We start from the raw sequence: 27,978 nt of genomic DNA, 5'->3' as shown, positions 1-27,978 counted from the left end.
AGCTTGGCTGCCAGGGCTCAGCTCTGCCCGACTCGAGCAGCGTCCCCGCCGTCCCTGAACCCTGCGCAAGTGGCTTGCTGCTGATGGGAAATTTTGGGAGCTGGGCTGCTCCGCCGTGCCGGGAATGGCGTAAAAGGTGGGACACCTAAAATGTAAATCCCCCTGAGGACAAAGCCCAGAGCAGCCCTACACGTTCCCCTTGCCAGGATGAATCTGCAGCCCTGGACAAGTCACCCTTGGACCCCTGTGGATTGTGTGCCAGCGCTGAATGGGGAACCCGAGGTGCCTGGCCAGCTTAATTTGGTCTTGTAAATGGTGGTACGGAAGGGAAAGCCTGTTGGGAGGGCTGCTTTCAAAGGCATTGTGTAGAACGCACGTGGAGTCGCTCATGTTGTGGTCCTTGAAGACCCACCTGGAGTCCTTCAGAAAGGGACAGCCTGGAGTGTGGGGTAGGTGAGCACCAGGTCACCTTCTTCTCATGACAATCCCACCCCAACCCATGGAGAAGCCCTAAATCGTACGCTTGGTCTCCTTTCCAAGGTTTTTAACCAATGCGACTGTTCTCCAGAAGTGAGTGATGATCTTGGAGGTCTCTTCCAACCTTAAGATTCTATGATTCTATGATACAACGACAAAACCACGAACTTCTCAAAACCTCCATTAGACTTTATTTAAAAGTTCTTTGTATAGACTTCCTGACACAGAATCCACAATAAAAATAAAATCCCCCTCCCGCCTGCCACCCCCCCGCCCCCGCCCCAAATTGCTTTGCTTTGTATTTTATAAAACATACAACATCAGAAGAATGCCGGAGGCATCCTACACCACAATTTAAAAATTTGTTAACTGAGGCCTTGGTCCCAGCAGTGCATTTGCATTCGGAAACCGTGCTTCCTTTTTCCTCGCTAGTTCGGTTGGCCGCGTGTATTACAAATGCATACGAGAGATCTAGTTTGAAATCTAATCCAGCAAAAGGAGAAAAAAAAAATAAAATAAAAAAAAAGGAAGAATGAAAAGTTGAACCGCTTGTTTATCGGAATTAGCTACACTCTTACACAAAGGCTTCCCCTGTAAAGTTATGCTCAGGTATGAAAACGATAAAAGCAAGCATGTAACAGTGAAATTATTATGAATTTTTTTTTTTTTGTCTCATTTTTCTGTTGCAGACTGCCAGAATGGCAAAGAAAGGGTAGTTCAGAGATGATAACAATCCGCAATTAGGTAAATATTGGGTAATGTTGAAGCTATACGATATCACCCGGACACACGTAGCACTCAGTCCACAAACAGTTTAGCACCATATTGATAGGTCATGCAGCAAAACCCTTTCTCCGAGGGTTTGCTGGGGAGTTAAAAGCATGAGATAGGACAGTGCAAGGTAGTCTATACCCTTAGCATCTATAGGGGCAAGGTGGCAAGGGCTGATGCTCCTGGCTGTCTCAGAGGTATGTGTTGGCCGCTCGCTGGCTCTATGTTCCCATCGTCGTCACCACGCCAGGGTTGATGTTACCTGAAAAGGTTTGATGGAGAAAGAGAAAATAAATTAGGTGGGGTTTTTTTTTCCACACATGGGAACCGGACTGGAAATGCCAGGGATCTGGCTGGACCCTCTTCTCCAGCCAAGCGTAAGCGGCTTACCAGGGACGCAAACTTTTTCACATTCTTTCTGCGTGTCGAATCTGTTCTCGTTGCCTCCGCAGCCGCCGTACCAGAAGCGGGCGCAGCTCTTGGTCTTGGGGTCGTAGTACCATTTCAGCACGAAGTTCCTGCAGGTCCCCTCCTCCTTTTGCAGCCGGCAGATATCCGTGACTGCGGATAAAAGAAGGAGCAAGAGGAGTCAGGCAGGCGCATGAATGTACGTGCGGGGCAGAGCAATGGCCTGGCGTGCAAGCTCAGAAAGGTCGACCGAGGCAGAGACTTTGCACGTCTCCTCTGACTAAATCCACCTCTTAATTTGCGACGAGAAGGTTTGTCTTTGGAAGTCATTAGCCCTGATACGCAAGCCCTCGGCCGGGTTGCTGTCCTCCATCCACGGAGCGATGCCGAGATGAAGGGAGAGCGCTGCGTGGCAGCATTTGTCGGCAAATCCCCTGGATTTGCAGGAAATGAGTTGGCAGGTCTCAGAGCTGGGAGAGGACTGGCTGGGCTGTAAGGGAAAAAGTATTTGCACCATCGTTTTCCTGTTACAAGTACTGGCTTCCCTCAAAAAGAGAAATCTTCTGTGTAAAGATGCTCCTGGACCGGCCACACGCTGCCCTGTAGCATTCTTGCTGGGTAAGCAGGGAACGAAATAATAAAACACTCGGATGTGTTAAAATGAAATTTCCAAATAGATTTTAAAAAATAAAGGTAAAAACATCTGATGAGGAGTCAGATGGAGTGTGGAGTTCCTCTTACTAGTGAGGTATTTGCAACCAGGACCCTTTTATTTATTTATTTATTTATTTATTAAAGTCCTTTACTTTCTTTTTTTTTTTTTTTTTCCCCCCGAAGGAAAAGAAATCAATATATACAGAGTACACCAGCAATGACGGCTGGGGAAATTCAGGTCTGGAAGTTATCTTCTGATAATCATGTCATGCCAGCTGCCAGAAATCAAGCTACTTAAAGAACTTGAAATTGTGGTTAACATCCCCAAAACCTTCTGTAGTCCCCTTCCTAACCATACAGAGACCCCAGAAATTGCTCTTTGGTAACGATGAAGGTGCCTGAACTCGCTGTGATCCTTGTAGATGCTCACTTGAATGCAGGGTTTTGTGAGATCAAGCGCTCAATGCTGGTAAAAAATAATTTTATGTTCACATTTCTGGGATTCTGCCTCTCCCAAACAATAAGAAAAAGCACCGATTGCGGGGGGCTGAGAGATCTTACCAGGTCCTACCAGAAACAGAGCCCCAGCTTACCCACAAATGAATATAGGAAAAAATACACATATTTAGGGTCAATGTATAAAAAGGCGCATTTGCCAGCAAGTTTCTTTGCAGCCTGATGAAAGCAGAAGCAGGCTAAACCCTTCGGAAGTTTTCCCGGGAAGAAGGGCGCAGAAGATTATCCCTGAAAACCCAACTGGAAAGTAGGTCTGGCAAGGGGCCCGGGGCAATAAGCAAGCCCTGGGGACCGTTTTGCTTTAACGGAAATTGCAGCTGGTGCTGGCTGCTGCCCGGAGCCCAGGAACGCTGCGGCGAGGCCAGGATGCTCCCGGGATGGGATGTGGAAATGCCCAGACTGGTATCACGGACCTCACACCTCAACCACAGCTATGCTGCTGGGCAGACCCTGCCAAACATCTAAACCCTTGCTGCCTGTTCATTTTAATTGTTTTTTTATTTTTTTCCCCCACTCTTCTTCTGCGTGCAGGAGTCCCTCCATGCCGTGAGCGACCCACCAGGTCAGGCTCAAGTGGTCCGCGTTGCGGTCGCGATGGAGATTGGGTGGTTTGTTTGAGCAGTGGTTTTTCTGTTTAGATAGGAAGAGCCTGGGAATGTGTCCTTTCCGAGAGAGGAGACGCATCTGAAAGGACGCTCCTGCCCATCGTCCTGTTCTAAATGCAGCTTTTTTGAAGCAGGATTTATTTTTTAACTTCCATTTTTCCTTGGAATTTGAAATCAGTATCAACCTTCCAATTCAACTTTGCTTTTAGTCTCCTACAGCCAAAAGCTTCCCCGTGCCTTTGGCAGGGTCTTTGCCTTTTTATATTCAGATTTGATTTTTTTTTTTTTCCAAAGTCCATCTCCTTCCTTTCCTGCCTTCCAAACTACGGAAAGCCAGCAGATGTGAACACAAGAATGACTCTACTCCAAACCCTGTGCACCCTTTCGGGAATGCAACCAGTAATCAAAATATTCAGCTGATGGGAGGTAGAATTGAATTTTTTTTCTCTGCGTCATGGGATCCAGACAGCCCAGCTTTCCTCCCTTCATCCCCTTTGAGAGTGGATGCAGCCTTCACACCACGGGGTTTTGCGCCACTCTCCAGTTTCGGAGCACCATCAAACACCATCCAGTAACGGCTCCAATGAACCAAAAGATGGCATTTTAACCAAAACCTCCTCTCCCACCAAAAACCCCAAGGCACAAAAGAAAGAAAAGCTTCGCCAAAAAAAAAAATTTCAAATAACTGGTGGACTGCAAGAAGTAGGGAGCTGTGGCTGGCTCCAGCGGGTTCAAAGGATGGGGACAGCCACCGTAAGCCAAGGGTTTCATTCATCCCGTGGAGAAAATGTGCCTGGGCTCCTCAGTTGTACTTAATTTTGTCATGGTGTAAAAAAAATAAAATTCATTTTTGCACCTGGCTATGGTACATGGCATGGGCTGAACGAGAACCCAATCCAATGCCCAGCATTTTAAAAGCTGAGTGGCACGTGAATTCCCGTGTCTCTTTTTCCACGGTGGAATCAAGCACTGGTTTTGCAGAAAACAAAAAGAGACTAGAGAGAAAGCGGTGAAGAGAGCAGAGGACCCCAGCGGGGCGGGCAGAGATGCAAGTGTCCCTCCAGGGCCCCTCGGTTGCTTTTCTTGATGATCTGCCCAGGGCAGAACAGCGCCAAGATCATGAAATATCACTTTAGCCTGAAGAACAGTTGCTGGAAACATCATCAAGACATGTGACGGTGATCAGAAGGGGCTGGTTTGTGGGATAGGGCTAGCAGAAATGCACACCCTCTGGAGAAAAACACATCAGGGAGGCTTCCCTGCCACGTGAGGATGAAGTCCTGGTCTAGATTGGAGCCACAGTTTTCTGCATGAGCCAGACGTTGCTTCCTCTGACTGAAAAGTCCTCAAACCACAACCAACGGATCTTTGTCCATGACGCGCACTTGCAGCCTAGAAGCACCTTGCAATCTCCTTTCGCAAGCACCTGCCCCTCCCCAGGCATCTCCATGCCCGGCAGTGGCCTCCTCCCTGCTTGTCCAGCATGCTTCTGGGAGAGTACCCACAGCTGTATCGGGCTGCCCATGGCCAAAATTCCCGAGTCTGATTTAAGGAGCCTAAGAAAACAGATATACCTAAGAAAATCAAATGGGTGGGAGAGGGCAAACACCACTAGAAGGGGGAAGCTGCTACGGCAGCAAGGCTTTGGGGTCAGGTTCCCATCCCCTACCCCTAGTTCAACCAACACAGGTGTTTGCAGGTTTCTACTTCCCTCCCAGGTCTTGAAGAGGTTTGCAAACTCAACCCCTTAGAAACTCCTTGAGGAGAGGAGGTCATTGCCATTTTCCTGCGAGCTCCTCCCGCAACGTTGATTTTTGTCTTTCGGTGTGAAAGGAAAACATCTGCACGCAGGACCCAAGCCCCGTGGAGTGATTTTCCATCAAGTGTTTTGGTTCCAGGCCACAAAACGTTTGCGATTCTTTGCATCTCAGCAAAGGCACACCGCTGAGCTGTGGCATCAGTTCATCACGCAATGATGATGGAAACTGCTCTAGGACCACACCACGCTTCGATTCAGCGACCCCATGCTTCTCACGAAATCCGGCATGTGATTTTTGCCCTATAGCTGTGGTTGGCGCTCAGGTCATGCGAATGTGATGTGTCCTGGTGTGACAAGACGCATGCAAGGTGACTTGCTCATGCAAAGCAGATGGTAGGACATGGTCATGTCGAGGAGCAAATGAAAACCAAGTCTATACTACTGGTGGTCATGGATTGGACAAGGTTGGATGCATGCTATGAAATGGTCAAGGTGAAATAATGGATTTGCTTTGCTTTGTGAGTTTTTGGTATTTTTTTGGCTGTTACCTGAATATAGTCTTTTCTCAAGGGGTGGTGGCTGCATGGCTTTCTCAGCTGCTGCTGGAGGAAAAAGTGCGTGGGTTTGGTTTTTAAATGACATTTTCTCTCCAATCCAAACATTATTTGACAAAATGATAAAATGCAAAAGGATTGATCCCCACCGGGTACTTACATGGTTTAAAGCATTTGCTAAGGCACTCAGCTTCAGCCTCAAATCTATTGGCATTACCACCGCAGCCACCATACCAACCCCGGCTGCAGATCTTGTTTTTGTAGTCAAAGAACCAGACAATCTGATAGTCCTTGCACTGCATGCCCATGTCAAAGTCCAGCAAGCAAGGGTCTGGCCAATCTGCGTAGCAAAAGGTGCAAAAGTTAAGTGACTCTGAAAGGGTTAAAAGCGGAAAAAGCAAAGAGATTGAGAAGAAAAAAAAAATAAAGAGAAGAGAAGCTCGATACAAGGCTGGTGGCATTTCCTTGTGGCGTGGTTTCAAGGAAAGCCATACCTGGTAGACCTCAAGGCTTGATGAGGATTTAAACATATGTCCCTTTCCTGCCCAGAAATGATAATTCGGGTCCAAATCCTAGAGTTTTTATTAGCAAAGACAGGCTGTCTGTGCTGGCAGCTGCTTTGCCTTTGTAAGGAGGACAGAATTTAGGGCTTCCTCCGAGGTCTGTCGGAAGATTTATACACGGGTCTCTCACGTTGCATGGAGAACTAGAGAAGACTCAGCTAAACAACCCGTCTCAAATCCCCTGCCCCTGTTGAATGTAATTAAAAAACTTTAGATTAGCATCCTTGGGGAACGATTCCCCCAAATAAATCCTCAGGCAGAGTTGTTTTGCTGCAGGTGGGTCAACAAGGGGAGCTGAGACTGAGAGGTCTGCGTCAAAGCGCAGAGCGAGTGCACACCGGTTTCCCTTGGGCAGGTGGACCTACACAAGGCTACACAAAGTTAAACAAAGCCATAGGCATGTGTGTCACCTGGTGGGGACCAGGCAGGTGAGGGACAGAGCGAGGTGAGAAGGGTGCGATGATGGAACATGCAGAAAGGCAGAAATGAGATGGTCCCTGCCCGGCGCCAGCCCTCGGCCCGCTGTGGCAGCAAGCTCCGGTGGTACCACCAGCCAGGCGCGAGGTCCATGCTCATCCCCCCTTCAGCTTGAGCAGCCAGACCCCAGCAGCAGCTTTGCAACTTTTTGTTGGCTGAATGCACTGAGCAGCTCCATCTTCCCATGCTCTCAAGTCCCCTCAAGAAGAAAATGAGCCCCAGTGCAAGGAAAATGCTTTAAGAAAACCCATAAGAGTGATGATTCAGGGATGAATTTTGGATGCCAGCTCCATAGGTGGTGCCTGCGACAGGGCCGTGCAGCTTTACGAAGGCTGAGAGCCCCTCCAGACCCATGAAGGATGGGTTGCAGCCTGGCACTTACGGTACAACAGAGTGTAACAGCGCTGAGATAACGAGCTCGATGACAACGACAGCAATGAGATGACACGCTAACAGTTACAGCAATTATGGGTTGTTAACGCAGGTTAACAGGGTTAACAACAGAGTAGGAGCTGACAACTTGCCCATTTAGCGGCTTACCACACGCACCGCTGGTGGCAGAGAAACAGGGGAAGAGCAGATGGGTGAAACTGGAGGGAGGCTACCAATTAGCCAAATTCGTGCAAATGTTTGACACTAGTTCCCCTACAACCCTTGGCTGCTGGTCAAGCCCTTGTTGAGAGCTGTGTGTTAAACCAAGGTGCCAAGACCTATTCTTTGCCCTGAATGGGAAGAGAGGGAGTGAGCAAGCATCAAGCGATGTTCTGCATCCACACCTACATCTACACATGTCGAGGAAGCCATGGGGCACAGCTTGTCCCCAGGGAGCAGCCAGCGCGTGAGCCCTGGCTCATCTTCCATTCTTGCGATGGAAACAGGACCTGGTTTGAGTCTCTCAAAGATCACAGCAACTTCAGAGGGCTCTGGATCCAGCATGGGGTGGAGACCCCAGTACGGGGCTCAGACCTGCATGGCCAAGGATGTCATCTAGGCCATGGTCTTTTGGGTCTGCAAAGCAAAGGACTCACAGATCCTTTGGTCCTAGCAAGGCTCTGAGAAAGGATGGGTTTAGGAGCAGACAAGGGGAAGACCGGTGCAAATGGCCAGGCACTTTGTGGGGGTCCTGGCAGAGCCGCCCAAACCCAACACTCCCACCAGCGCCCATACTCACCACTCTCAGGCCCTTCCAGCGGCTCAGTGTTGAGCATCATGTTGGCCAGGGACACCTTGGGCTGTGCCGGGGTCTCTGGGGAGAAGAAGCAGCAGGGTCAGACAAGGGAAAGGGGACCTGCAGCAGCACCCTGGGCGCAGCCATAAACAAACTCACTGGCCCCAGCTCCAGCACGGGGGACGAGCACAAGTTGCAGGAGTCAGGTCTGGATCTGTTTACCCTAGCACATACATTTCAGAAATGTTTATTGGAGGCAGCTGACGGGATGAGTAATCCACAACCGCCCAGCCGCGCGGGGATGGGTTTGCCTTGCTCTCCCCAGCCGGCAGCTCTGCTGTGTGGTTGGGTTCATCCTTGGGGGTGTCTGCGAAGGAGTATCCCCAGGGCCCCACACAATCCTGCTTTGGATGGCCCCCAATCAACCCACAGCATGCGACTGGGCAGGGATTCTGGAGGAGCAAATGCAGCCTCTCTGTAGCTAATTTAGCTCTGCTCCTCTGGCCTTAAGAGTCAGCAGCAAAAAAAAATATAATTGCATGCTCCAGGAGAACAAGTAGTCCATGATGGATCTTCTCTTGTTCCCCCACAGCCCTCAAGGGTTGTCCATGCATTGCACACCTCTCCTTAACCACACTCCTCCCATCACAACCTCACATTCCTCTAGGAACTATGCTGTTGAAGATTGTCGCCAGGAGAAGAAATCCCTTGTGATGGAAAGGAGAACATGGTTCATACTGCATAATGCTCCTTCCCAAGGCAACCCGTGGCTCACTTTCCATGGGGCTGGAGGAGGCTGCTGCCACAGGAAGGGTTGGGTTTGTTTTTCTCTGGTGAAGGGTATGGGTGCAGGTAAGGGAGACAGCCCTACCCACAGCTTGTGGTCGTAGGTGGCATCACCGTTGCCTGCCCAAATTTGTTCCTGTTTGAGATTTACTCTATGGGAAATGCAACGCAAGAGCTCCAAGTCAGCACATGCAAAAGTTGCTTCTACACATCGATGTCTTTTCTCAACATTTTTGTGGGCAGGTTTATTGCTCGCCAAGGTAAGAGACTTCGGACCTGATCCAAACCATACTGAAACCATACTGAAGCCAATGGAAAGGCTTCTCCATGGGCATAGAAATTGGCTCTGAACTGCCAGAACAAGCCAGATGCAGCACTGGCAGTTCACGTTTGCTACAGACAGCGCAAACTTCTCCATGCCACCAAGCCAAGGCACCTCTACTCCAAACTATATAAAAAAAAAATTGGCTGCATCTTACATAGCAACTTTTGGCCACGCCAGAGGGTTTGGTGAGGTTTGCATGTTATCTGTACATATGGAGCTTGGAGAACTAAACCCTCCATTTAATCTCTTTATGGTTTTTTAGGGGTATAATGTATTATGTGAAGCAAGCAGGTGGCTATGGAAATAGTGACTGGAGAAACAGCTTTTCTTGCTTATTTTGCAGTCAGGATGAGCTGAATTTAATCGGTGTTAACCCAGTTTCACTTTTATTATTACTTACAGCAGTGCTGGCTGGACCTCACCAAGACCCATTGTGCAAAGCCTCCTGCGTGCACAATAAGACTGCCCCCCCACCTCCCTCCACCACCCCTGGGACTGGCTTTAATTGTCCCACAATGTGTGTCGATTTAACACCACTGAAATGGTGTTTGCCAAAGAAACACATCCACTGCATTTCATAACCAGGACTGGAGGACGCCAGACATGCAGTGACACAACTGAGCATTGGTGGTGTTAGGTTGACGGTTGGACTTGATGATCTCCCAGCCTTAAAGATTCTATGATTCTATGATTGCCAGGGCTGGGATCGTTGCTACCAACAGATTCCCTGTCCCTTACACGGTCTTTTTCCATTTTTTTTTGCATCTATTTAATGAAAAAAAAATAAATGTTTGTTTGTTTTTTTCCCCAAAAGGTACGTACTTGTGCTGAATGTCCCTGTGTAGGTTACTTTGGGTTGGGATTTGTGGTAGGCGGTAACAACGACAAGGTATTTCTGTCCGCTACTGAGTCCTCGGATGACGTGCTCAGTGCCGGTCAGGTTTTGCTTCTGCACGAGAGAGTGGTCATGCGCTAAGGTGATGGTGATATCAAAAACGTAGGCGTTGTGTGGCTCAGGGCTGGCCCAGCGCAGCCTGGCGCTGCTCTCAGTGACGTCTGTGATCTGGAGGTCGTGGGTCTTTGCTGCAATGCAAAAATCAGAAGAAACGCTAAGTGAGGACTCAAAGAGGAAAAGTCTCAAGGGGAAGGTGCTTCAGGGTGGCAGGATCCCCTTTCCAGCACGTAAATTTGTCTGCAGCGAGTCATGGCATGGGCCTTCAAGCAAAGCCTGCTTAAGATCCAACATGACCTTAGACAGGTCAAAGAAGCTATTGGGGAAAGGTTGCCCTTCTACGGCAGCATATTGGATGAGACCTTTATAAATGATGCTTGGAAGAAATGGTGGAGCAAGAAACACTGTTTATATTAGCTGATGGAGAATTCAAACAATGCCATTCTATGAATCACCATAAATAGCAAAACTTAGCCAAGGGGTAAATGCTGCAAGAGAAAAAAACATAGAAAGCAAATGGGCCACACTAGAAAGAGAAGTGTTCTGTCGCTGTACTGCTGGGCACTGGGTGATGGGTTGCCCCATATTTAGACACACAAATCTTGGCCATTTAGTGACATTTCCCATAGGGATAATCCTCTCGGGGAAGAAAAAAGCCACAACACACTGCTGCACTGACACCAATGGGGAGAACCTTTCACGTACCACCTTGTCTTCTCCTGCCACCAGCAGCGGTGCCCGTGGAGCTCGCGGCGGTGCGGCCAGGGGCTTTGACTTGGGCAGCGGTGCTTGCCGCGCTCTGCGCAGTGGCGTTCACCTGGACCACGGTGCTGGTTGTGGTCTGTTGAGTGGCTCTGGTCTGGGCGGTGGTGCTGGCAGTGGTGGTTCTGGCACGGGTGTTGGTGCTCGCAACAGGCTTGATGCTCGCACTGGCCGTGGTGCTGGTGCTTATGGGTCGGCTTGTGGTCACGTTGGGTGCTATGTACCTGCCAAAGAAAAAGCAGCTGATACGGCGCTTTTTTCCCCTACCTCCATAAGCAGAATTTTGGAAGTGGAGATGAGTTGACACAGAATCCATTGGCAAGAACACCTCCAAGGTCAATAGTCTTTGTCCACTTTAGACATGCCCACAGCCAAGCCATGAAAAGTTCTGCAAAGTCCATCGCTTGGGGCACAGGTCTGTCTATACACCAACTTTACACACGTAGGAGTGAATTCCATAGATAGATCTGTAGTACACCTGATTTAAAGGTAGCATATACCTCATTCATATGCTTTATATATATATATATATAAATATGAAATTTAACACAAATTTAAAATTTTATGCACGCTTGTCTACCCTTCTTTAGTAGATAGATCTGCTGCTCTTTTGCCACAGCACTGAAGGAACTGGTAACATGTCAATAATCCCGATTTTTATCACTGAAGTTGCTTTTTCTTATTTTTTTCTAAACATGGACTTGGAAATGAATGCTTCTCTTCAGACAGGCTGTTAGCGAAGCTCATTCTCTCACAGACAAACGACTACTTACACTGCTTTTTGCCCGGTGTGCCCGGGGCTCTGGCTCTTGGCTTGCTGATCGCGCTGGAACCACTCGCACTGTTTCTGTATCTCTGGAGACAGGTGGAAAGCAAAGTCGCCTGGAGACAGAGAGAGCCCACCATTAAATGCTGGTGTTGAGGATGGTGGGTACCTACCAACAACGCGTTACGTATGTTTCTTCTTGATTTAAAACAAAACCCCTCTTCTCTTCTTGCTTGCTCTGGTAAAAGCTATGGAATATTTCTTGACGTTCGGTGTGGTTACTGTGGCATCCTGGGCTGGGAGATTTGTTATTCCCATTTACAAACATGAGAGCAGTAGCTACAAGATACCGGAGGGCTGTATATCTTAGTCTGTCACATGTAAACAGCTTTCTTATAACAAGGCACTTCTAACTCTTGAAAAAAAAATATTAGCTGTGTGGTTGGAAGTTTCCAGGACCCTTGTAAGCGGTAAACGGAAAAAGTAAACCGAGAAAACCTAAACAATTATTTCCAGGGAAAGATGAGCTCCTGTTTGCTTCCCATTTATTGCAAGACATTCCTGAATTAGGAGTTTATTAGCCCAGTAGACTGAATTTCAGGATTTTTTGGATAAAACTGGCTTTGCTAGAAAAGGTCCATCTCTTGTTCTCGCTGGCCAGGTCTGTTTCGGATCTCTGTGAGCTGGCTTTAGCCGGAGATCCAGTCTGGGGTCTCCAGCTAAGCTGGAAAACAAATTTTCAAGACACAATCTACACATCTCAAACACAGCAGCATTATTTATCCCTGAGCAAAGAATCCTGTTCGTCTGGTCTTTAAATCCGCATACAGCACCTCCAGATCTCAGCCTGAGCCGTCCAGATGCCTGCTAGACGTGGTGTTCATGCTGAAGTTGGGAAGAAAGATTCGCTGGGTACTGAGGGAGCTCAGGGGATGTGCTAGCAGAGGGCTAAGAGCCCCAGCAGGACCAGACCCTATGAGACATGTTCCAGATGCGGTGGGGAAGCCAGGCAGGATTAGGTCACATCCTATAGGTGAGCCCACAGAGACCGAGTCAAACCAGACAGAAGTCTACTTGGCAGACCTACAGACTGCAGAGGGTGGGCTGGGGAGGTCAAAGTGACAAAAAACAGACATATTCGACTAGGCAGACCTATGAGCAGCAGCAAAACAGACCAAACAGTACAGAACACATAGAAAGAGACTAACAGTTCAGTGGGCCCCACTGCCCAAAGAGGTGGTCAGGCTACAGCCCGCACAACCAACAGACAGCAAGACCAAACCTGGCAGATTCACCCCTCTGAGGCTGCACGTTGTCCCTTCCATAATACTTCAGCTGCAGGATGTTATACTTACTTCTGATAAAAGATGGCAGCAGTCTCCCAAAACGTAGTAAGGGCTCTTCATGAAGCTCTCCTGGTTTATTGACCAACTTGAAGAACACATCATGTGGCTCGCTAGCTAGGCTATAGATATTCTTGGTATTCACCTTCCTTCCAATGCCCAAGACAACAAAGAAGTACCCTTTGCATTTTGCCTCGATAACAACCTTCTGCAGGTACGCAAGTTCTTCTTTATTCACTTTTCCCGTCATCATCAGAACGATGACTTTTAGATCCCGAGGGTTTGGTGCGCTTTCAAAAATATGAGCCATCGTGTGCTCAATTGCACTTCCCATAGCCCTTGTGCCATGGAGCTGGGTCATTTGGTTATGGAGATAGTTAACGATCTTCTCTTTGGATCCATAATCAGTCAGTGAAAACTCAGTTTTTACCGGTGGGAAGCTTGAGTTGGTTTCATATTCGTAAGGAGCTTGCTGGAGAACTGCCACTCTCGCATGGTGCTGAGACAGTTTTGGCTCAGAGCTGATTTCCAGGTTACTTATGAGGTGGGAAATGTACTTCTTCATCTCACTGAACTGCAGAGGGGTGGTGGACTCCGAGCTATCCATGATGAAGGCTATGTCAGTGTCTACATCTGTTGGGGCTGCCCTTCTGTCTCTGAATACAGGTCTCTGACTACCAAAACCACAGGCAGGATCAGGATCACACACATCTAAAAAAAAATACAGCAGGTTTCACCCGGAGGAACTGAAGATGACCCTCCCTTGTCACTGTAAAAATCTCGTGTCATATGAAACACTATCATCAACTCACAAACATTGACTGGTCCTTTACTTGATACCAGAGCCATTTCATCCCAAAACACATTTAGTTATTCATTTAGTATTTTTCCGAGCTCCTTTGTCCAAAGGGATCCCTGAAGCGCTCTGTCATAAATGGCAGAAGGCCATATTCTAGAGCACTTAGCTATCAGTATTTGGGTTGTAAAAATGGGAACCAGCCAAAAGGGAGCTTCTCTTTGTAAAGTGGAGAACGCCCATGCTCAACAGCGAGCCTCATTCACAGTGCCAATTTTTTTTTCTACTCAACCTAAGAATATGAATCCCTTGTCTTCAGCAGCAAAAGGGCTGACTCCCAACTGGGCTTCCCTTCTCCACCACTGACAACTGACTGCTGCGCGACCAGAAGGATTTGGCACTGCCTAGAGGAGGAATTGGATGCTTTACCCAGACAAATGTGACAAGTCAAGAGCCTCCGGATAGTTTCGTTCAGCTGATTGCCGCTGGCTGGAAGAACAATTGCATGTCCAACCGCTGTGTTGTTGATCTGGTGAGGTGTAAACAGAAAAAATAGGGTGTTAGCAATGCTACCTTCTGTTATTTTCAGCTCAAAGTAGGGGAGGGCGATCCACAGCTCTAAGGGATTCTCTACTCAGCACGCTGCTTTTGCGGGATCCCTTTTGTAGGGGCCTAATGCCCCTGACATGAATTAGCAGGACTAGTTTAGAGAGAACTCCAAGGGTCAAGCACTTGAACCAGTGCATAGCGTGCTCATCTAGGGGTCTTTTGTTGCTTTAAATCTCTGTACTTCCTCTCTCTCTCTGCCAACAGTACTTCTACCTTCCCTCCTTTTGCCTTTCTGTCTCAACCAGACCTTTCTCACTACGGAAACTGTCTTGTCTTCTGTTTCATACCACACCTGCCATGCTGGGGCTGCGTTCTGGGAAACAAATGACTCATCGTAACCTCACTAGCGTTTCACAGCAGGCACCGTGCTTTGGATTTCTCTCCTAATAGACTTGTTCGAAGAGTCTGGCCAGCTGCGCTTTCTGAGCACTAGGCACTTGAAAGGTCTGTGGAAGCCAACCACCACCTCTATAGGAGCCAGCACCATCAATCTCTCCAGCAAACCAAAGATCATCAACAGAAAAGGAAAGAAAGGGTGAATGATCCCAACCTCCAGAGCTCTGGTGAGAACTGGGTCCTGCCTGCTGGTGAGGAACACGGGCATGACCCCAGCATCGTAGAGTTTCAGCACGGCGTCATTGAGCTGCGGGGAGGCTCTTGTGTCCCCATTGCTGAAAAAGACAGCCACCTTCCTCATAAGGAAGCCACTTCGGGCACGCTTGAAGGTGTTCCTGGCCACAAAGGACATGGCGGTCTCCAGGCTGCGTGGCTTTGTGGTCAGGGTTGCCTGGAAGTTTTGGATCTGCTGGAGGAGGCTTGATTTCTTCCTGGCATCAGCAAAGCGGATCTCCGTGGTGACCTCGTTGTTGTAGGTGACCAGGGCCACCCGGGCACCCCGAGGACAGTTGCTCTCAGCGATGGTTAAGTTGTTGACCACTCTGAGCACGGTTTGCTTCATCCTGTTAAAAACATCCCTCACCACGCCCGAGGAGGTGTCGATAGCGAAGGCCAGCTCGGTTGGGAAGACTGGGCACTCCTTGGGACCTGCGAGAAATGTGTTGGGAACAAATAGTGCCCCAAATAGTTGTCAGGGTGCAAGGATCATGTCCTCAGCAGGGGTAAAACATTCATACCACATACGTGGGGAGGGAAACAATTCTGGCACACGGTCACACTGGGGTTTAAAGACCTGAAGGTGACTTACCATAGCAGCAAGCTGTGGAAAGCATGAAGGAAAAAAGAAAGCGGTTTGGTCAGTGCCATTTGTGTAGCATGATAGACACACAAGGGTAGTGACAGGGAATTAGCAAAGCACTGATGTACTCACGGCATTTGTCTTTGATGTTCCGCACAAGCGCACATTGCTTTAGAAAATAAAATGAAGGAGAGGGAGAAACGGAAAAAAAAATAGATTTGAGACACAGCCTACAAAAGAGTATTTCAAACAAGAGATAAATAAGGCCACACTTACATCTCTTGATTCTCCTTTATCTCCTTTAAGTCCCTGTTGAAAAAATAAAGTAAAATTGAGCGCAATGTGTATTTTCAGGGTGCCCTGTGAACCCAGGTGGAATGATTATTTAACCACGGGTCGTGCAGAGGCTAAGGGGAAACCTGCCTGTTTTCAGTTCTATGTCCAGCAAGAGAAGGAAATGTTCTACCCTGTGAGGAGTAAACCTAGCTGAGGCCAAACCCAAAGGGGATATTTAGAATGCTCTCGGCTCACGTGCAAAGCAAGCCAAGCCATCTTGGCCTTTCTAGGGTTCTCTGTGGTAGTCAGATTCGGTCATGAACCATATCCTGTGCAGGGTGATAAATGATAAAGAGTGAAGAACTTCCTAAAAGGAGCATTAAGTGGCATATTGCCATGGGGAAGTCCTAGAGCCTGATGAGCTGTCCTGTGTCTTGACTTTTTTTCCTTCTGTTGTGCATTGCAGTTTAAGCACAGGTGGATATTTAACAATGATAAACAGCTAGTTAGGAATTTACAGAGTCACCTTTGACACAAATAAAGAGGAATTTGCCCAACTTGAAATTATCAGGAGATAGAGGTGGGCGTATTTTTCAACCCATGGCACTAATAGGGACCACCACGTTCCTCAGAGAGGCAATCAGGACTCTTTCCAGGGAGGAAGCCAGAGGCTCCATCAGCAATGCAGTGAACACTTACAGATGGTCCAGGGTATCCAACCTCTCCTTTCTGACCAGGTGTCCCAGGATCTCCTGCATTTCCCTAGAGAGAGAGAGGGTGCAGTGAAATCCTCTCCATGAACATCTGCAAGCGGGCTTCCAGGAGTCCATGGCTCAACACTTAGGGGGAAAAGATGCATGCATCTTTCAGGACGTTTGTGCAGAGGGGAAAAATTGTGTCATGCTCCAACTTACTCTGCGGCCTCTGTTTCCTTTAGGGCCAGGGCCTCCAACACCACCACGGTCACCAGGTCCACCCTAGTTGGGGAAAAAGACAAACGGTAGCTCCAGATCTTCACAGGACCATAGGTAATGGCTACATGGCTTGGAAAATGAATGCGTAGCTCATAGGCTGCACTGTACCTTGGGCCCTGGGTAGCCTATGAATCCACGTTCTCCCTGAAACAACATAAGGGTTTATGTGAATATAGGGTTTTGGAAAATGAACCTGATTCTGCAGGCAGATCTGTAACCATTTTGCAGTTTTGTTCCTTGTACCACTAACAAAAAGCAAACAGCTACTCTTTTGAAGGTGTGATTGCACCTCTAAGGCTAATTTCAACTGTAGAGGAACTATCAGAGATGCTGGCATATTGTTTTCAAAGCCCCACAGACATTCATGGGGCTTTCTGACTAGAAGGCACAAAAAACATTACACCTTCTCCTTGGAGAAGCTGATTTACATAGGCAAAACCAAAACAAAGACAGCGGGGAAAGGTTTGAAGAGTCCTGCCTGATTTTCTCGCTAGGATACACATAGGGTGGAATTTTGTCCCTGTATGTGTCTGACTTCACCCAGGCTCTACTCGTGCCCATCTGCACTGGAGACCTTGGCTACTTCCCCGTCCTTGGTGACTCTTGTTGGTAGATGGGCATGCTGCGCATACACCTACCTTTCTGCCTTGAGGACCTGGGCTACCAATTCCATCTCGTCCATCATCACCCTAAAATTGGAAAGTCAAAGTCATTAATGTGCAGACAGCTGTGAATAGCTTAAACATCTCAGATCCAGCAGCATCAATAGAAAGAACCCACTGACACCACACGCCTTTGAGAAGTCTTTCTATAGATGAAATTATTGCAAGTAAAAAAAAAAAAAACCACAAAAAAGTGGTGCCAAAACTACAAATCTGAATTAAAACCTTCTTAGTATACTCATATAATCTGTAAAACTCAGGTGGAAGTCAGCAATGGGAAGGAGGTTAGGAGGTCAGTCAATGCTAGGGGTGTAGTTGTAGCTGTGTCTGACCCAAGCTTGTCCTCCCTTGCTTTGCACAAAACATTTTTTCCTCTGTTGGCTCCTCATTATACAGAGTAACGAGAATGAGGGCCCATGAAAGGGCTCACTTAGTCCATGTGTCCTTTTTGTTGGTTACTTTGGACTAGTACATGGGGTCCGCTCAGGGTGTCTACCCATACCTCATGCAATGAGCCAGGACAAGGCCAAACAACTCTGGACTATCATTACCAACTACTCTCATGCCAGCTAAAGACATAAGGCTGATTTCCCTCTCTCATGTTGTACTACAGAGGACACAAAGACCATAAGAGAGCTAAACTCTCCACTGCGACGGGCAGGAGAGAGTTCGGCCCAGCATCCTTAAAGTTGTGAGTGCATGGCCACACTTACCATCTCTCCTCGTGGGCCCCGCTGTCCATTTTGCCCTTTGGGTCCAGGGTCTCCAGGCTCACCCTGAGAACAGGAGCATCTGTTAAAGCATGTACTGAAACTCCAGGCAGCTCTGAGCCTTTCCCACCCCATCAGCAACTGGTTTCTTTACAAAGAAAGTGGTCCTTGCAGCAGAAAATCATGGAAGGATCTACATGGCCAGCGATGCTACAAAATACTCTTCAGTGGGACCTTTGGTGATTTCAGAAAAGCTGAGCGATGGGACATGGGAGACCACCCAGCTCCCATCACAGGATGGTTTTTTGATTCTTTATAAACACTGCAAAAATAAAAGCTATGGAGTTCTGGGGATTTTGCCAGTGCAAATGGACAGCAGAGCAGCCATGGAAATGAACCAGTGCATGTGAATCTGCAGACGTAAAACCACACGGAGGGTCTGGAGAAACCCAGCACGACCACCTTCCCATGTGGGTACCAGCTGAGAACCCGCCCTGGAAAATGACTTGGGAATCTCAATTTGTCAATTATTTCAGCCTCTCTGTTCAGTGAAATGGGAGCCAAGGGAAACAACCAGAGCACAGACCTTGCTCTACTCCACACTTTGCAATCCAGGGAAGACAAGCTAATTTTGCTCCAAGATCTTAACCTCTAATATATATTTTTTTAAGTCCACTCCTATCCAGAAGCGTTTCATTGCTGTTTTAGTTGCTGATGCCCCATGCTCATACCTTTCGCCCCAGGGGACCAATTCTGCCCCGCTCTCCTGGGGCTCCTGGTGGTCCACCACCAGCCTGGAACAGAAAGAGGGAGAGGCACGTTGGCAATGTGTCAATACAACTGGGTGCCAGAAACTAGGGGATTGGGTGACTGTAGAAATCATGTATTCACTGCTCGGGCTGGTGCCTCTCAAAGCGTCTTAGGAAGTTCAGCAGTCTAATTCACGGTTGGGAAGAGCTGAAGGACCAGGTCAGCTGAATGCAAATATCATCAGCAACCTATATTGTTCTCAGAGACACCCCCTGGGAAAGGCGGAAGAAGGAGGGACAAAGGATGGGGGCAAGAAGTGTCTGTCTTTATGGCCACAAGTCAAGTCTTGCTGGGGTGGGCAGCAGAAGGGAGAAATAAATGCATTGGGACCCCCAGCAAGCATGTGAGGTGGTCCTGCTCTGGCCTTAGAGGTTGAAGAGTCACAGAGGATGCTCTACTAGTCACTCAGGGATGTTCTTTAATTAAGATCGTAAGCCTTAATGGGCCAAACGCTGAAGTCCTAACCCCTTTGTGGTTGCTTTGAATGCTTTCTCTTTCATAACACTTGATCAAGAAATCTCTGGCGTAAATTGAGAGGACGATTGCACCGGAGGAGTGTGTTGTATGAGAATGAAACAGAGTTAGAGCCCTGGAGAGCAAACCAAGAAGACGCATCAGTTGCAACTTATTAGCCCCGCGAGATGTTTTTGCTGAGCACGGTTGGATCAATGGCTGAGAAGCAGCAGAAGGATTTACCCGGGGTCCAGGAACGCCCTGCTCTCCTCTTATGCCTGGTGTGCCGGTCTGGCCGGAAGGACCCTGTGTGGGGAGAAGAGAAAGACTGTGTCAGAGCAGACGGGCAGAAACACGCCAGCGCTACACGAGATCGCAAGGGGAAGCAAACGCTTCACTGCCCAAGAGATGGTTTGCAAACACTTCACACCTTGGGTGGTGTGAATGCAATGGTAGGCTTGATGTCCTGGGGCAGGACAGCCAGGCCACTGCATGCCCCAAAATACCCAAATCCCGACAGTCCTCGCTGCCGAGACTCTTTGAGGGAGCAGCTGTGATGAAATAACGTAATGGCATCATGACATAAGACATTGACTTTGCCGTAAACTCACTGACCTGTGGCCCTCTCATGCCTTGTTCTCCTGCTGGCCCCGCTGGACCGACTGAGCCCTTGGTACCCTTGAAGTGTAAAAGAGGACAACGCAGATTAGCATGGGGGGACGTGGTCAACACCATGGGGAGGGAGAGGAGATTTCAGGGCATCTGAGCAGGGGACGGGCAGCCGCAGGCACATGAATGCCTGGTTTTGCACCGAGTCCAGCAAGAAGCATGCAGGGAGATGAGGAGGGAAATTTGGAGGAGAGAGGAGGCAGAGAGGAAGAAGCAAAGCCTGCAGGTCTCTTCTCTTAGCACATCCCTCTGGGTGCTGCGGCTGCCTGGCTGGTGGTGCGGCAGGAGCCCCAGGTGTCACCCCCGTCACCACTTACCTTAACTCCTACTGGTCCCCTTCGTCCTGCCATACCCTGTGAACAAAGAAACGGTGAGGCTTGTTATGCAACTGTGCAAACTCCCATGTTTCTCTCTTGTTGCTCTCTCCAGAGCTGTTGCTCTGGTGGGAGTAAAATCAGGATTAGACCTTAAAAGTCTATGCAAGCCAGCAAACCACCCAGCGTTTTCCTTTTGATTTTTTTTTTTCTCCAGGTTGTACTCTTGACACTTGTGAAAACAAAATACATGGGAAGGCAGGAGAGTAGAAAGTTATTTTCGATCTAAGCCCGGTTCCCACTGACTGTGGGTCTGGCAGCTCACCTGCCTCCCAACTGCACCATCTTGGCCTTCCAGCCCCGCTGGTCCTGGCTCTCCCTAAGGGAAAAGCAAAATCCACGTCAGAGCCTTGAGACGAGCAGGCATGAGGAAAATAGGTTCCATTATCAAAAAAAAATGGGTCTTTTCGGACTCTCACAAAAGCTACTTGATATTCCCGTGCCAGTGGCAATCCTTCTAACAACTCATAGGGACTTTCCATCAAGTTTCTGAGCTAGCACAAGCCGCCATTCCCATTCCTTGGGAAATATCTTCTGACATTTTTAAGATGCATTTTTTTTTTATTCTTAGCTGAAAACAAATGGGTTTTGAAGTTTTCCAAAGAGTGCGTGGGTTTTTTTGTTTTTTTCCAAAGGTTTCAGGTGAAATGGGATGTTCAGATTTGGTATCTGAACAGCTCTCTGCTTTTGAATACGAGTTGCAATAACATATGAAGTTAATTTCCAAGTACAAAGTTGTTTTCAGTGACAATCTCCCAAAAGGCATGGTAAAATAAAATAATTTCTTTTTTTTTTTTAAAAAAGTGCTTTTTTTTTACACAAAACATCTTCTAAACTGACATCTTCCCAGAGAAAGTTTTGGTTCCAAACCAACAACATTTTCCAGTGGAAAAATATTCCATCCAACAAGGCATGATGAGTTTTAAAAACTTGCTCCTTTTTGGCAGCATCCTCTTTTCTTACTTTCGCTGTCCCACCCGATTGTAAAAAACAAAAACAACAAAGGACAACAAAGAAACTTTACCATTGGTCCAATTTCACCCTTTTGGCCTCTGGATCCCCGTTGAGTATTATCAGCTCCTGAATCTCCCTGAAAGCGATAGAGCAATGAGAAACATCTGTGTGAGTGGGACATGGAAGTCAGACACCATAAACTGCTCAGAACCAACATTTTTTTTTCTTTTTTTTTTAACAGAATTAGATGAAGTATTATTGGTGTCTTCAAAAAGACACAGCTTTTCAGCTGAAAAATGCTAATATTGAAGAAGAGGAAGGGGAATTTTAACATAGTGGAACAGTGATTGGCAGGTTGGCGTTGAGAAGCATGTGTTACCCACACGTCATCTCCAAGTCCTTGCGGTGTCGCTGGACCTGCTCCTGCCAAGGGGCATTTAATAAGCACGCTGGTTGGTAACCCCCAGGACTGGTGGAAAGCGGGTGGAAAAATCAAGGAGATGCCTTAGCAGTATTTACCGGGTCTCCACGGAGCCCGCGGTCACCTCGTTCTCCTCGTTCGCCTTTAACTCCCTTATCACCCTGCGGGAAAAGAGAGTGTTAGCGAGAGCAGCCCTTGCCAGCTGAAAGAACCTCTGATGGCTTTCCACCCTCCTCTGGCTCAAATCCACCCTCTCACCATCATTTGTCCCCCTCGTAAATGTGATAAAAGCCTACCCTTCTGCCAGCGTATCCCTTCTCTCCAGAGGAGCCTGGCAAACCCTTGTCTCCCTGCAAAAGAAAAATATTTTAGAAGAATATTTGCCACTTTGGGGGGCTTGCCACTGAAGCATCTTGACAGAAAGAGAAAAGCAATTAAAATGACTGACCTCTTCTCCATCAATGCCATCCAGACCCATTTCTCCCAGCTCACCCTGCAGAAGAGAGGCGAGGGGCAAACGCTCACCGAGGGAAGGGGGAATGAAGGGGATACCGATGTGCCCATGAGCTTACGCTCACCACTGTGGCATGAGGAAATAGCTCCATACCTTCTCTCCTGGGAATCCCCGAGAACCCTAAAGAGATCAGAAAAGGGAGTTAGTCCGCTTTGGCCTGGTTCGTCGCTGTGGGAAGTGGTAGGGAAGGGATCCGTGCTTGGTGGCAGACCCAGAGCCAGGACCAGGGCAGGACAGTCAGGGCTTGCTGCACCAACTGCCCCTTACTTCTCTTATGCCAAACTTCTTCAGCTGCCTCCTCAACACTCATGCCAGGATGAAATATGTGCATCGTGGGTTTTAGCCAGCCGATCCAATAAAATAGCTTACTCCTTAGCCACAACTCTTTCCCCACTGACTTTCTTTTCTCCCTGCACCCGTTTTTATATGAATCCAGATCCCAGGAGTCTTGGTAGTTTTGTCCAAGGCTGGACAGCTTTTTAAACAGATTCTGTATTTCAGCTGCGCTCCTCTGCTCCCTGCCAGAGGATCCTGTGGTCAGAGCAAATGGTAGGAAACATCCCTTTAATGTCATTGGATATTTCCCATAAATATTATATATTTCACCACCTTTTCCTGCTGGTGTTGCAGCTGCTGTCCTGAAGCATTTGCTCAAGGTTCCTCTTCAAAGCAGCAGCCATGGTTCACTTGTTTTCCCCCTTCCCCAAAGGCAGGTTTCCACCCAAACGCTGTCCCAGCCCTGGGCCAAGACACGGACACGCCACTTCTTGGTGTTAAGAGAAAAAAAAAAAAAAAAAATCCATCTCTTCTCACATCTTTCCCCTAAAGCCAGACTGCAGAAAATCAATCGGTCTTCTCTGCAGATTGAGCCTGGATAACTGGGCTGCCCTTTTGCTCTTCAGACCAACGCTAAAGCCATGACACCTGCTGAAGGCCTTGGTGCTTGGCCAGGGGGACACCACCAAGCAGACTTGGCGGCTGTTCCGTGATATCCTAACGCAGCAGGAATTGCCCTCAGTGGACTCCCATCAGTCAGGCTCTGGGTCTGCTCCATGCAGGCTCTTTCTGCACGTACCTTGGTTCCTCTGTGCCCGGGGCATCCCTGGAAACCCTGCGTCCCATTCACACCCGGCGGTCCACGTTCACCCTGTTGCATGGAGAGGAAAACGCAATAGTCAGCGTTTGCCTGCTGTGAGAATTTCTTTGGCTAGCTGAGTGTTGGCAAGCATGGGAGTTGGCTTGGAAGCACAGGAGGAAGCAAAGCATCACGTTTTGAAAGGTCAAGACCTGCCCACCCCACCATCTCCTGCCCACCCCACCATCTCCTGCCCACAACCTTCCTCATGTAGAGACAAAATGCAAGTCTTCATCACAGAGAGAAACATCCTTCCCAAACTCTCAGCTATGAAAGAGCTTTGTAAAATGTTTCCTTCAAAAAATAAAATGACAAGACAAATGCCTTAGAGCTCTACATGTGTATCTAATCCCATCTTGACCTTAAAGCCCCGGGAAAACATTGCATCGCACACGATGTCTGACAGCAGCTCTTGGCCCCTGCCTGCGATATCGGAAAAGTGATGAGCACCACCAGCCCCTTGGCCTCCGCTTCACCTCCTGGGCGTGATGCATGGAGAGTTGTTTATTCCAGGGGTGATGTGGGATTCATGAAGTAAGAGTTTGGATGAAACGGCGCTAGTAAGAAATCACGGGACTCATGTTGTCTGCCACTGTGGTGGATAGAAACACCCCTTCTTGGTTCCTTTCTTGGACCAACGCAAACCTTTCAGCTGCATTTGATATGGATAACATTGGCATAGGCTGCAGCTTTAATAAAGCTGGGGATTTTATTGTGTTCACAATCACCCTGCCCTGCTCACAGGTGTTTGGGACCAGCTGCACACATCCCCACCTGCCTTGGAGGAATAGCACAGGGCTGGGTCACATCAAATAATGGGAGTTATTCCTCCCTGTCATGCCTTCTCCAGGTCTCAAGGAGCTCCTCGCCGACCTTCTCCCAGGAGCAGCAGGGAACTGGATTAGGAACTCAGGCCATCATGTAGGGGAGACACAAAATTTTCCTTGTTCTCTCATCTAACCCATTCCCACATCCCCAGTAGAAAATATTCAGTGATAACACCTCCAAATGCTTCACTATGGTGAGGTCCCTAGTTTGAGCAGTACCATGCAATCACTTACCGGTCCTCCTTCATCACCAGGATAGCCTCCATAGCCAAGGTCACCTGTGGCACCCTAGAAAAAAACAGAGAGGATTCTGTGATCTCCCTCTAAATGGATATTCAAGATTTCCCTAGATTTGCACAAAGCAGCTGCTTGGTCATCTGTGTAAACAAGTTAATGACAGAAACCATCTCCATTTGATGTCCCCAAACTATTTCACAAGACACTTCCCTCTTTCCTTCCAGCCACTGTCCCTTGCCCTCTCGGTTGTTTTGCAACACAGAGGCTGTGAGGAAAGGGAAGAAGAGCAGCTCTCAACCACTGTGCATGGCCCAGGGCAAGTTTTAAAATGGGGGGTAAGTGGAGATCATAGAATGGTTTGGGTGAGAAGGGACCTGTAAAGCCCACCCAGTCCAACCCCCTGTAAGAAGCAGGGACATCTCCAACCGGATCAGGTTGCTCAGGGCCCCGTCCAACCTGACCTTGAATGTTTCCAAGGATGAGGTACCTACCACCTCTCTGGGCAACATTAGCATCACCCAATACAATGTGCGCAGCCTGCATGTCACCCACCCGTCACCACCATGGCAGACACTGGTCTTGCACAGGGACCCTCCATACCCAGATGAAGTGACCTACCTTTGGTCCTATGGGGCCTGGCATGCCTCTGTCCCCTCTCTGCCCTGAGCACTTGCATGGAACCTTGCAGCACGTCCTCTCTGCAATGTTGTCCTGCAGCAAAACACATGACACAACGGGAAGGTGTTAGAAACGTGGCAGAGCCCCAACACCGTAAGTCCTGCAAACCCTTGGGTCTGTGCAACTGCTCCCGTGCCAAGCATAACATTGGTCCAACAGTGTTTTGGGGTCTCTCTGCCTTGGAACAGCTGGAACAGTAGGAGAGGAGCAGGAGATGCGTTGGCAGACTGGCTAGCTTGCATGGCTAGGGCACAGCAGTCAACGTTGTCTTTTGTGTACTGGCATTAGAGGTTAGGGTTTAAATGTAAACTGAGTGGGGCAGAAGTTGAAGAGGGCAATTAGTAGGAGATCAATCACTGGAGCAGTGCCTGTCACTGAAGGGAGCAATCTCATCTCCAAAGAAACACATCCAGTTTGTGGAACAGGCCACAAGAAAGTCATTGCAGTGAGCAGTTCACCAGCAACCCGCAGGCGAAGAACAATTTGCAAGCACACGGCAGAAGAGGAAAGAGAAGGGGAGAAAAAAAAAATGGATTCAGAGAAATCACAGCTTGCTTTTGCATCATCCACTAGAAAGAAAAAAAAAAATCACTTTCTTAGCCAAGTACATTGCTGGCTGCAAACATTTCCTGCCAGCTTTGCACATTTACATTTTGAAAGGATTTTCCTAGGCAACTGGATTACGTGGGGATGGGCTGAAGACTAGCTCTCATCCCAAAACCCAAGGTTCACTCCCCGGTGGCTGCGCTTTGATTTGCGGAGAAGGGCCCAGCAAGGTTACCACAGGGATCAGTGGTTAAACCCAATCTTATTAAAACTGCTGGAAGAGGAGCTTAACGATGCTGGTAGCAGATGTAAAGTTGGGAGCAACTGGGCATACCGGGGTTGATAGCAAGTTAACTCAATGAACTCAAGAGGGACTACATATATGGGAGGGAAGCAAATCTACGGACAAGAAAAGAAAACTCCTTCATCTGTTAAAAGCATGTCTGGAATACAGGCAGTGTGTCAACTTGGGGCAAGAAACCTAGAAAGCAGCGCTTCTGCAAGATTTAGCACTGAGAATGCATTACCCGTAAGGTTAAAAAAAAAACCAATGGTATAAATACAGGTGGAGGATGGGTTTTTTGGCTTGGTAGCTTCTGATGGCATCTTATACGGTCCCATTTGACCGAATCCCATGCCTCGGCTGGAGCAGGGCTTCTCCAGGAGCGGTACGAGACCGGGCAGCGCCATGATCTGCTCTTAACTTTATTTGCCATGGCATCTGTAGAAAGAGCTGACGTGAGGTAGGGAGGGGAGAGGACCAGAGCCAAGAGGGTGTAATTCAGCCACAGTTCAGCCCCACAGGAGATCCAGCCGTCGGCTTTCCTCCAGCGTTACAAGGCAGCGCTGCCGGCGCCAAGTTACTTACGAGCTGCTCCGCCAGCTCGAAATCCAAGTCCAGCAGATTAACTCTGAGTGGTCTGTTGTAGGTGAACCCACGGCCAAACTCCAGCTGCATCACTTTGTCAAAATCGCTCACACGGTCCAGACCAACAAAGATGAGAGCATTGACACCTGAGTGGGGAGGGAAGCAGAAGGGGTTGCGTGATGGGGCGAGGTGCTCTGCGGAGCCTGCACACCCTCCCCTGCAAGGATGGGTTGTTATCCACCTCTTTGATTGGAAACGGAGCTTATTCAATCAAGAACAAGCATCTTCAAGCACATTCAGTGCAAGTTATCCTCAGGCTTAAGTAGCTAAGTATCACAGGAAGGCAATGAAGAACGGCAAGTGCATGTAGAAATCATTAAATGCTTACCAATTACTATCAAAATTTGGTGGATTCATGCAAAATGGTGGTAAAACGGGCCACTTATTAACATCTAATCACTGCCTTGAACAGCAAAAAAGTTACCTTCTGTGTGCAAAGTAGACGAAGCTGCCGCCAGCTGATCCATCGAGTCGTCTGCACCATCAGTAAAATGAATTATGACCTGGGAGAGAAAGAAATTTATGTCAGGACCCAGAATTTTTCAGGTGTGAAACACAATCTATGTGCAACCTGAAGGGCCTTCTTCCAAGGGACGTTTCATCCGAGAGGAGATGAGGGAATTGTCACACCCTTTCCAGGCCGTGAAGATTTGCATTTCTGCGCCAGATTTCGTACGTCGTACCATGCAGGTTTTTGTTCCTAAAGCACGAACAGGGAAAATCTGGAAAGCAACAGTTTGCGGCCAAGTAGTGCTCATGGGTATTGGCTGCAATCAATTTGTTTATTTAATGACTACTTTTATTTAATTTATTACGAATTTGCAGTTGCTTTGCCAGCTAACATACGTCAGAAGTCAGCTTTCCTGACCAACACCATCCCAGTGGCCTGGGTTTTGACCTACCTTGGTGCTGCCGGAGGGCGCGGATCTGAATTTGGCCAGGTAGGACCTCAGCGTATCTGCCGTGAGAAAATAGGGCCCACGGGTGCGCATGCCTTGAAACCTCTCAAAGAGCTGAGGCTGGTACTCGGAGAAATCCAGTCCTTCCACGGGTCCTCCCCGAGCCTGGGCCATGATGGCTACCCTGACGTTGGGCGCCTGGTTGCCAGTGCAGCTGATCTTCTGCATCTGCGTTATTCTGTTCAGCACGGACTCGACTCTGGACTCCAGACCTCTCTGGGAGTTGAATATGTTTTGGCCAGGCCCGACATCCGTGACATCGAAGCCAAGTATCACATCTAAGTCACAATCTAAAAGGGAAATGCAGAAAGAGAGGAGGCCATCACTGTTGAACAATACAATCATTGTTTTTTAAGTAATGACTT

At 48.3% G+C, this 27,978-nt stretch overlaps 1 protein-coding gene across 6 annotated transcripts in view; it reads right to left on the bottom strand.

Moving 5' to 3' along the window:
- COL6A3 (collagen type VI alpha 3 chain) overlaps positions 1-27,978 on the bottom strand; it is a 60,984-nt gene continuing 33,006 nt past the window's right edge. For 2 of the 6 annotated variants that reach the window (XM_086750696.1, XM_086750697.1), the window contains exons 9-42: positions 27,557-27,903; positions 27,079-27,157; positions 26,595-26,740; positions 25,121-25,213; positions 24,500-24,553; positions 23,379-23,450; positions 22,397-22,423; positions 22,238-22,282; positions 22,086-22,139; positions 21,888-21,950; positions 21,439-21,504; positions 20,680-20,733; positions 20,358-20,393; positions 19,987-20,049; positions 19,615-19,677; positions 18,840-18,902; positions 18,112-18,174; positions 17,375-17,425; positions 16,845-16,880; positions 16,677-16,739; positions 16,462-16,524; positions 15,763-15,795; positions 15,607-15,655; positions 14,842-15,335; positions 14,112-14,211; positions 12,899-13,597; positions 11,551-11,659; positions 10,721-11,001; positions 9,886-10,146; positions 7,956-8,030; positions 5,905-6,084; positions 5,739-5,792; positions 1,639-1,809; positions 17-1,510 (exon numbers count right to left, since the gene is read on the bottom strand). In XM_086750696.1, the coding sequence (XP_086606822.1) occupies positions 1,470-1,510; positions 1,639-1,809; positions 5,739-5,792; positions 5,905-6,084; positions 7,956-8,030; positions 9,886-10,146; positions 10,721-11,001; positions 11,551-11,659; positions 12,899-13,597; positions 14,112-14,211; positions 14,842-15,335; positions 15,607-15,655; positions 15,763-15,795; positions 16,462-16,524; positions 16,677-16,739; positions 16,845-16,880; positions 17,375-17,425; positions 18,112-18,174; positions 18,840-18,902; positions 19,615-19,677; positions 19,987-20,049; positions 20,358-20,393; positions 20,680-20,733; positions 21,439-21,504; positions 21,888-21,950; positions 22,086-22,139; positions 22,238-22,282; positions 22,397-22,423; positions 23,379-23,450; positions 24,500-24,553; positions 25,121-25,213; positions 26,595-26,740; positions 27,079-27,157; positions 27,557-27,903 (4,148 nt within the window). In that variant the 3' untranslated portion in view covers positions 17-1,469. Of the gene's footprint in view, positions 1,511-1,638; positions 1,810-5,738; positions 5,793-5,904; positions 6,085-7,955; positions 8,031-9,885; positions 10,147-10,720; positions 11,002-11,550; positions 11,660-12,898; positions 13,598-14,111; positions 14,212-14,841; positions 15,336-15,606; positions 15,656-15,762; positions 15,796-16,461; positions 16,525-16,676; positions 16,740-16,844; positions 16,881-17,374; positions 17,426-18,111; positions 18,175-18,839; positions 18,903-19,614; positions 19,678-19,986; positions 20,050-20,357; positions 20,394-20,679; positions 20,734-21,438; positions 21,505-21,887; positions 21,951-22,085; positions 22,140-22,237; positions 22,283-22,396; positions 22,424-23,378; positions 23,451-24,499; positions 24,554-25,120; positions 25,214-26,594; positions 26,741-27,078; positions 27,158-27,556; positions 27,904-27,978 lie in introns of all 6 variants that reach the window. The other 4 variants (XM_086750701.1, XM_086750698.1, XM_086750700.1 and 1 more) reach the window with 4 other exon arrangements.

This window comes from Chlamydotis macqueenii, chromosome 6 (assembly GCF_036417535.1).
Source record: "Chlamydotis macqueenii isolate bChlMac1 chromosome 6, bChlMac1.mat, whole genome shotgun sequence".
Classification (NCBI taxonomy): Eukaryota; Metazoa; Chordata; class Aves; order Otidiformes; family Otididae; genus Chlamydotis; species Chlamydotis macqueenii.
This window is presented reverse-complemented; position numbering and strand designations above follow the sequence as displayed.